Source organism: Lepisma saccharinum, chromosome 20 (assembly GCF_977018435.1).
Source record: "Lepisma saccharinum chromosome 20, izLepSacc3.1, whole genome shotgun sequence".
In the NCBI taxonomy this organism is placed as follows: Eukaryota; Metazoa; Arthropoda; class Insecta; order Zygentoma; family Lepismatidae; genus Lepisma; species Lepisma saccharinum.
In genome coordinates this window covers 13,715,175-13,724,713 of record NC_139248.1, presented here as the reverse complement: position 1 = coordinate 13,724,713, position 9,539 = coordinate 13,715,175, and the positions used below count along the sequence as shown (strand labels likewise).

The window sequence follows — 9,539 nt, the reverse complement described above, 5'->3', positions numbered from 1 at the left end:
CGTAGGGCCGATATTGGGGTAGGCAATATCATCCCAACACCTGAGAGATTTGAAACATCGGATTTCGTCTTCGAATCGATACGGGGCCGGATAGTGTGGGCAGTCCCTAAAGCGTCTAGGGTGGCTCAGTGGAAAAGTATCTCTCTACCGTTTGCAGTTGATGTCTGGGTGTTTGTGATAGCCTTGCAGATTTCGTTCACGACTCTGATAATTTACTGTGTAAGCCACGTGGTACTTGAGGAAACCTGTTAAGGCACCCAGTCTTAAGTGTCCTGGGAATGTCTATAGGAATGTCCTGCCCTCCGCAACCAAGGACCACAATTTGCAGAGCGTTCTTTATCCTATGGGCTCTCTACTCAATAGTCATTTGCGCCGCTTATCAGAGTTCTATCTTTAGTTTCATAACATCTCCACCGTACGAGAAAGACATCAACACGATCAGTGAAATCCTTGAATCAGGACTTCAGATTGGAGGCACCGTAGTGGTGCGAAATTTATTTGTTGACTTGAAAGACCAAGAATCGAAGCTGATTTTCAAGAAGTACAAGCCAATGAACAACCCTTTGGGTGAACTGCACAGGGCAGCTACGGACAGAAACTTTGCCGTTGCACTTGACTCTGTGTCTCTCAAATTGCTGATTTCAGAACACCACACTTCACAAGATGGTGGCATGTTGATCCACATTGCCGAGGACGAAATCTTAACATATAACTTTGTCTTGCTTCTTCAGAAGTCATCCATATACCGTGACACATTCGAGATTCTCGTTGGAAGGATGTTTGAGGCTGGCTTAATACAAAAATGGCAGAAAGATGTTCTCCTATCTCCAAAACAACTGGGAAAACATAATGCTTCATTATCGCTCAAAAACTTACGTGGGGCATTTTTACTACTGGTGTTCTGGTTAATTGCTAGTGCGTGCGTCCTTATTGGGGAGTTGTTTCTTTCAGAATATAAGTTATGCTTGAAATAAGCTCAAGTACAAAGTTACAGATGTTCTGGAAAAGCTTAAATATAAGTTGTCTTGTAGAGTTTCCTGTGTCAGCAATGTTGATTGTTGTTTCAACGAATAAGAGATCATTATACTTGCAACTGTTTTCAAGCTACTGCTTATATATTATAACAAAAATTACTACATAATTCTACAGCATTTGCACATAATAGCCAAATTTAACCAAAAGAAAAGATTGGTTTGCAAAATGTACAGGGAAAAGAACATGGGAATGATTTAGTGTAGTAGAAGACAGGACTTTTAATACAAGTTTTTTCACTGTACATAAGTTTAAGTTGAGATGTTTCACTAAAAACAATTACTCTGTATTAAACTACAATTCGTACTTCTGAATAAAGTGTTCAGTTTTGGTGACAGAAACTGACTAAAATAGCTTCGCACACCGTTTTTTGTTTTAGACTTGTAAAAATACGGACCATGTAATTGTCACATACCAATTGTAACGATTAGTAAGTGCAGTTTATCATGTAAATTTGTGAATCTGAATAGAGTGAAATCTTTGATGTTCAGTAAACCATCTTTTAGTTATTCATACTTGTTAGTCAATCTGAAAGGGTCCTTTAAATACAAAGAGCCTACCTAATGCATTCTATAATTTGTAACCTAATATTTCTACTGCTTTTAATTTTCTTACAAGAAGACAGGCAATACATACTACAGACTGTATTCAGTTCTTCAACAAAGGAAGTACAATCACGGCAATACATTGCGAATTCTGTGTAAGGTTCAACTTTTAACACTCAATTCTCTAATACACGTCAACTTACAATAATAAACTTATTATTTAAATACAGGAAAATAATGCAAATAGTTAAATATATTCACTAGTTAGCCAAAGATGCGAAAGTGGGAGACTATAGTAAATAAAGCGTCAACTGTGTGTGCAAGGGCAAATATACAACTTTGTCAGAGTTCCGAAACCTTGAGAATCTTTCATGTAAAACTACAAAAGTATGTACAAGGGCAAAATATGTGTACTGTCACACGACGTTCAAGGGTACAGCAATTTATAGATTACATTTTCGATATCTTTTAGTGTGCGTTAAGAAACGACATGTTAAGTATCATTATAGCATTATGTCAAGTGTCATAATGAAGCATGCAAGACCGTTTAGTAAGCCTTGCATGTTCCAATCCTTCCCTTTCAAAGGTTTTATTTAGCTAAAGAACATAACTGACACAAACGTATAAGAAATAATGGAGGCAGATTTAAATTTTCTGGGCTCTTTCACAAAAATATATGACTGACATCTCAATATGCTAACACCATGCTGGATAGATACGTCATGTGTATAAAACGTTTGTAAATTTATATTCTATAAATTCATATGAGGTGTAAAACTTTTTAAAATTTAGTTATTATGGATTGCTTAAAGAAATTTACTATAAAATACACCATGATTTACAGTAACGTCTAAAATGATGTCTGTGTACCTAACTGCAGTGATCCTTGTCTTTCAAAGATGGCAGAACTGCGCAGGAATAAAGCTTGCATCATTACTTTATATTTTGTCACGAACCGTAAGTTCTTTGCTCTTACAGATTACACGTTAAAAATATTCGTTATTAAGAAAGATTTTATGACCACGCTGTGCAATAGTCCGTAAGCTAGAGGGAGATATCATGCATATTCCACAGTAAGGTTTAAGAGTATTGTCATTTTGTATCTTCCAATGTCATGAAAATTGTTGCAAATTCTTCAGTCTTCCTTTGCAAACAATATGATGTAGTATGGCTCATGTGATGACGTCATGCAGCGGCGGCGCCGAGGTGATGCGATGCTGAAAATAAGGAAAACATGAAACACACATGCAACCTTTCAAAACTGGATGAGCAAGGAGTCAAAACTGCAAGAGGGGGGTTAAGGACAATTTACTTTCCCTTGGTAGATAAGGTTTAGCGTAGTGCGGGGGCAAAAATAGCAAAAAGCGGCTGCCACTGATTAAAAAAATACTGACTGAAATTCAAATATATGTGTGAAATGTATAACTTTAGATTGACATTAATTTTCCAGGGAGGCTGTGCCCCCTCCTCCTTGTCCTCCCCCTGAACGTCCATGATGATATGTATTAAGTCTTATACTTCAAGAAAGTAGTTGGCCATGCAGTGTAAACAATCAGATACACGTTGCAGTATTATTGAACTATGCAGTGATGAAATACAAAATAAAATCATCCTTGCCCTTGAAAACACATTTTTTGAACCTTTTCAATGTAACCAATGGAGGTACAAAATACATAGTACATTATACCTTCCGTCTGTCACAGGACAAAACGTGAAGTGCACAGCAACTTCATCTTCGTTATAATCCCTTCTGCCGCACTATCCCCAACAACGAACTGTAATATTTCTTCGTGAACATTGGGCCTCTTCGTAACAGTTTTTGAGAAAGCTTGAAGTGGTACGTTTACTAGACACGTTACGTGGAACAAATACATAGAACGTATTAACAAGAAAACTACCTTTCATGTTACAACTCGCATTGAATAATTTCCAGAGCACGACCTGGCGATACCTTAAAAGCAGCTGAAATTCTTGCTTCGGTGCGAGGAAGAACAAGCAGGCGTAAAATAATCAGTTTATCAACAATACAAAAAAAGAAAACGAAAACAAAACATAACTCACATGAAGCTATATTCAATTATCAAAAACCACGGACAGACCACTTGAAGAAACAAGAGAAGAAAAAATTCATAACAACAATGCTGACGAAAGAAAAAAACGGCCGCTGATCTTTATAGACGTTGCCACCAGTGCACAAAAGTATGTATATCGGCATCTCTTCAGTGCTTGCCTGATGCATACAATAATAACGGTCTTACTTCAGTACCTAACATTCGGCGCTCAATATGACGACATGACATAATATTACACTCTAAGGGTTAGTGTTTTCAGTTGAACGTAGGGGGTGCTGAAGAAAATTAAGGGGTGCGGAAGCACCCCTTCGCGCCCTCCTGGCGCCGCACCTGACGTCAAGTAGACTTGTATTACCATGTGACTAAAGTATGTGTTGTCCCTGAAAACACATGCCTTTTAAGCACTAAATTATTCAGTCTTTGTTATAAAAATCTATGTTGTTAAGAATTAGTGTTGAATCTTTTCTCTAAAGATTGTTAGATTTCTTTCCATAAAAATGTTATTGTTAATGTTAATGAAGGCAATGAATTGTTTAACTTAAATCAGGAAAAATGTTGAAACTATGGAAATATAAAACAACTATGTAGTAACCATGGTAAATTGTAAACAAAATTATGATATAAAAGAGCAAGACCTTTGTAAGCCTACGGCACATTCTCCTGGTTGCCGAAAGGCTGATGGTTCAGGGGACGTTGGGTAATATCTTGCTTCAATCTTCGGATTGGCTGCTGTACTTGTGCTCCATTTGGCAGATATTCCACAAACCCAACTCTGAATAAGGCGTTCTCCTGCATCATCAAAAAGACCAGGGTTATAAACTTCGGTACAACTAATAGGTTTAGGCCTACAAGTTGTATCGGGTGAATTGTCTGTTTGAAAAGTGTTTGTATATCATCGGAAGTTTAAATGAATCTTCGAGTAAAAGATCTTAATGATCTTTCATTTCAAACCTACATAGGTGATAATTAAAAATAAATACTACACCACTGACCTCGCAAAGGCTTGGTCCTACTAACCCTAAGAAGCCTTTAAGAAGTCCGATAAAAGGGTTGTAACCGACTAACATAAAGCCCTAAAGGCAGAAGGTTCGTGTCAAGTAAGCTTTGCCATTGGCTAGACCTCGGAGCTGTATGAGCGAAGGGTTTGGCGTGGCACAACCTTGCCGATTTGCTGACTGGACGAATATGTCCCACACAGTAAGTCCGTGCACTTCTTTATCGTTACTGATTTGCCTTAAATTTACTTAAGTTTCACAAAGTTTATATTTCAATTGTTTAAACTGTTGAAATTTAATCGTTAAGTAAGGGTACGTTACTCCGGGTCATGTTGTTCAGATGGGTTCTATGCTGGGTTGCAGTAGACTCAAAAGCAATATTTTCTACCGACTAATGCACTGCTGGCCTGATTTACGTGGACTGACTTTTCATTGCGTGTCATCCCTTCTAAATGAATACAAATTGTAATTAAATAATTGAAAGTATTGGGAGAATTATTCCTGTATAGGGTTATTCTTGTTGACTGTTAAACATGGAAAACAATGAGATTGTACTTTTATTTTCATGTACATTTGTCATGGTTTTGTTGTTGTTTATAGTTATTCAGAACAATTGTTAATAAATTTTGGAAATAAAATGAAACTTTTAAATTAGGTTGGCCTTGTTAACCACAAAATGTCTTAATGTTTTGTAACTTCCACTGCACACATAATTTGGGGAAATAAGGGGGTTTAAGGGATAACAATATCATCTAGAGTAGTGTTTTGGAACCGCAGGGCTCTGCTGTCATTTATAGCGGTCCCCGGCTGAAGTTTGCGACTTGCAGCCAGAACAGGAAACCACCTGGAAAGACGGCATTTGATTTTCGGTTCAGTGCAGTGATGTGCGTCTACGCGTAAACAAGGATAGTCTACATTCTACACGTAGACTATTTTATGCACGTAGATTAGGTAATCTATGTAAACAACATGACGAAAGGTGATAACTCAGCAAAGGGCGCAGTGGAATTAAAAGAAAATTATACTGCGTATCAGTTGCTGATGTGTGAGAACTTTTCATACTCTTTCTTCCAAATTCGAACAATTTCTCACCTAGGAAGAAGAATAATATAGGAAATATTCTAATGTTTTATGGGAAAAAGACCACTCTTGCCTCACGACTGCCATCTGTTATTGTTTTTTGCATACTATTTATCTTCTTCCATAGTTGATGATAGAAGATCCGAGAAATTTTGTTAGGAACCAATATAGTTGAAAATGTCACATTCCTTTCATGAAACCCTTGAAAATTAATTAAAATGCACTTTAGATTGTCTACGTAGTCTATGTCGTAAACTACAACCCAATGTAGTCTATGCGTAGATTACGTGTAGACAACGCATGTAGACGTAAACTTATAGTCTACGGCACATCACTGGCTCAGTGATAAGTCGACATTCTTTGTCACCAGTGCTGGTGAGAAATCAATGGTGCTCGGAGTGGCCTGCTCCCGTGCAGCCTCCAAATTTGAATTGCAAGCGTGGGATCGTTCTCAAGTCAGGGTCGGAATGGTGAAACGACTTGCAGCCCGAGCTGGCAAACCATCTGGATGTATGGCCTATCGTTCGGGTTTCGCAACAGTGGCGGTGAGCAATCAAACTAGGCTTGGTGAAACGACTTGCAGCCCGAGCTGGCAAACCATCTGGATGTATGGCCTATCGTTCGGGTTTCGCAACAGTGGCGGTGAGCAATCAAACTAGGCTATTTAACGAGGGCCACGTTGCTTCCCGCCTCCAAATTTGGAGGTTGACGGACGGACACCACGCCAATTTAGTTTGCGCAACAATTTGCATTATCAAATATATTGAAGTGGAAATATTCTGATTAACTGAATCGGTGACACTAACAACGCTGTAGCCAACGAAAAGCAAATACCACAGAAACATCACAAGAACCAACCATGTTGATTTCTCTCATACGTTTTTCCTAAAACAGGAAGTTCTACGGTGGAGAAAACTCTTCCATCTGTTCATAAAATGTGACATTACTATATTTCATAAAACAAAAATATTTTTTCTTCGGTTTTACGTCCCTGTCAGCAAAACCATTGGTATCAACCAGTGCCGGACTGGGAGCATCAACAGGGCAATGGAATTTCATTGGTAGGGAGACCTCCTCCGCATCCTACAAAAAATTTAACCGATAGGCAAGGTTAGAATTGCATGAGGCTATAGGTTAAACTGGTGTAAAATAATCTCCGTTAGAAATAACAGGATGGAAATACAAATTGACTGGAGTCTTATATTTTATGAGCTATTAACTCGTAACTGGAGAATTTCTTATGATTATGTCTTATGTATTAGAAGCCATTAGTTTAGAAGAACTGGATTAAAACTGTAAATTTTCATCATCATCCAATACAAATATATAGTATGTTTCTAATGCCTTTTAGAACTCAAGAACTTTGTTCAAAAATGTATAGAATATCATAAACTTTCTAGTTTTTCGTAATGCTTCTAAATAACATAAAACAATGATTTTTTGTCGCCATCTATGGTCAAAATATACAAGTTTTACAGCCAATAAGTTGCTGACCAAGGCAGTTTATTAAGATAAAAACACTTAACACGTAACGTTTCGACCCTGTATCAGGGTCTTCCTCAGACGAAGAACTAAACTAAAATGATGAAATATTCTACTCACAGAAAGATTACATACACATAGCAGGGTCACTAGCCATACAACAACAAATCAAGTTGACAGTCCTTATTAGGAAGATTTCTCCAAAGGAATTAAACATATCACCTCCTGACAGTTGTTAACTAATGGGTCTACTACACTGACAGGTGATTGACAGGTCAAGATAAGCAAGAGTCTAGAACCACCTGCTTATCACTCCCCCACCCCTCCTGCCTCCTCTGGTCTACTAAGGACTGTCAACTTGATTTGTTGTTGTATGGCTAGTGACCCTGCTATGTGTATGTAATCTTTCTGTGAGTAGAATATTTCATCATTTTAGTTTAGTTCTTCGTCTGAGGAAGACCCTGATACAGGGTCGAAACGTTACGTGTTAAGTGTTTTTATCTTAATAAACTGCCTTGGTCAGCAACTTATTGGTTTTAATATGGAAACAAGGCTTAATTATATTACAAGTTTTATAGCGTCAAAGAATCATGAAATATGGAGATAGTATAAACTAGAGCTCTCACCACGAAAACAGTCCAGTCAAGGTCACGCCACCCGCCTACAGTGTTGCCAATAAGCAACAATTTCAACTGACAAATCAACCGCATACGTAAACGCGCGAAGTGTCAACTGAGCAGGTCATAGATGGACCACAAGGAAAAGAACCTTCCTTCGGTCAAAAGCGTTCGCGCATCTGTCCTCGGGGCAGTGTTGCCAGGTCAGACTTGAAAAATCGGGATATTGTTCCTTGGGAAACCAGATCTGCTAAAAATCTGATGATCTAATAGTAGCGGATGAACGACATTCTCGGGGGACATAACGTGCGCACTGGGTTACAAGGGGGCTATTGGCCTTAATCTTGGACGTCCGCAGATTTTTCCCAGGGAGAGGGAACCAAGGTATATTTATCAGGGTGGTTTACGAGGCTTATTACTCCGTAATAATGCCCCCTCAAAAAACACCACTTGAGTTTCAAATTATCACGTTCCTTCATCTCCATTATTGTGACAAATCAACTTATTATGTCTGAAATAATAGGTACTTTTAGGTCAACATTCATTTTCCGGGGGGGAGGTGTGACGGTCTTCCTTGCACCTCCTTCTGGACGGCCATACCTCTACCTAATTTTATAGAAAATTAAGTATTTTCAAGCCGTTGAAAGTTCCAAGCAATTACGGAGGAGGGGGTGCATTATTTCCTTTATAATTGAACTATCTCACTTCGTTCTCAGCAAATTTCTTGTTATTAACACTCTCACATGCTTTATTCGCCAGTTACGCTGCCTCTATTTTGCTGCATTTAATATCTATACACGCGCGCGCGCCTAAAATTACGCAAAGAATTTTCGATGGGTCCGGACGCTATTTACGCCGCTGTTTTGTGCCCATAGCGTTTGGCATAATTTCACAGTTCAAACAGCACTTTTCATGGCTGAGTGGAGTTCCAGGAAACACGTTTTTGAGCAGAGTGGTTCCAAAGCAACAGTAAGGAAATATCTCGATAAATCAACAGGCCTGGCAACAGTGACATGGACCGCGTGAAGGCTCCTCCCTCCTGCCCTTCCTCCACACCCGCGAGCGCAATGCGGTTCTGCGCAGGCTTTTTCCCCTGTGGTTCCACTATAGAAGAAGTGTGGCAACCCTGGAGGGCCAGGGGTGTGGAGGAGGCAAGGGAAAGCTCCGACCTTGACTGAGCTATAGGTTGTTCTTGTATACCTGTCGCAAAATTAGTTTGGTATTGACAGCTGAAGGAACACGCGTCGCGGTGTTGCCATATCATGCGGTGCGGTAAGGTACAGTACGGTACGCAGGGCAGCCGTCTGACGTGTCGAGGAAAACGTGTTACGAAAAGGAACAACAATGATGAAATGTGTTATTGTTTTCCCTCTCATTAACATTTCCCTTACAACATGAACGAATTAACGAAACGAGCATTGTTTACAGGTGACCTTTTCAATCCATTCTGAAAATAGTGAATATATACACTTGCAATAACCATTCTTTCCCTTCAATTGGACCGCAAATTTTACCGTGTTCTCACCGAGTGTCCGGGGTCGACTCAGCCAAGTGAGTACCTGGCCAAACCTGGGTAAAGCGGTTGGTGAACACTTCACCTCATCACTTCATGGTCGAGGTCGAGAATGTGTAGAGCCCTACCTCCACATCCCCATATGCCTCCATACTTTACTTTATTTTGCGTCCATTAAGTTTTTTGTATGAGAATTCCAGAGA

General features: G+C 39.2%; 1 protein-coding gene across 1 annotated transcript; it reads left to right on the top strand.

Annotated features, from left to right (window-relative positions):
* The first annotated feature begins 290 nt into the window (after nucleotides 1–290).
* LOC146003341 (ionotropic receptor 21a-like) lies at nucleotides 291–974 on the top strand. Its single transcript, XM_083141623.1, has one exon. It carries the CDS (start codon nucleotides 291–293, stop codon nucleotides 972–974), a length of 684 nt encoding a protein of 227 aa, XP_082997749.1.
* The last annotated feature ends 8,565 nt before the right edge of the window (nucleotides 975–9,539 follow it).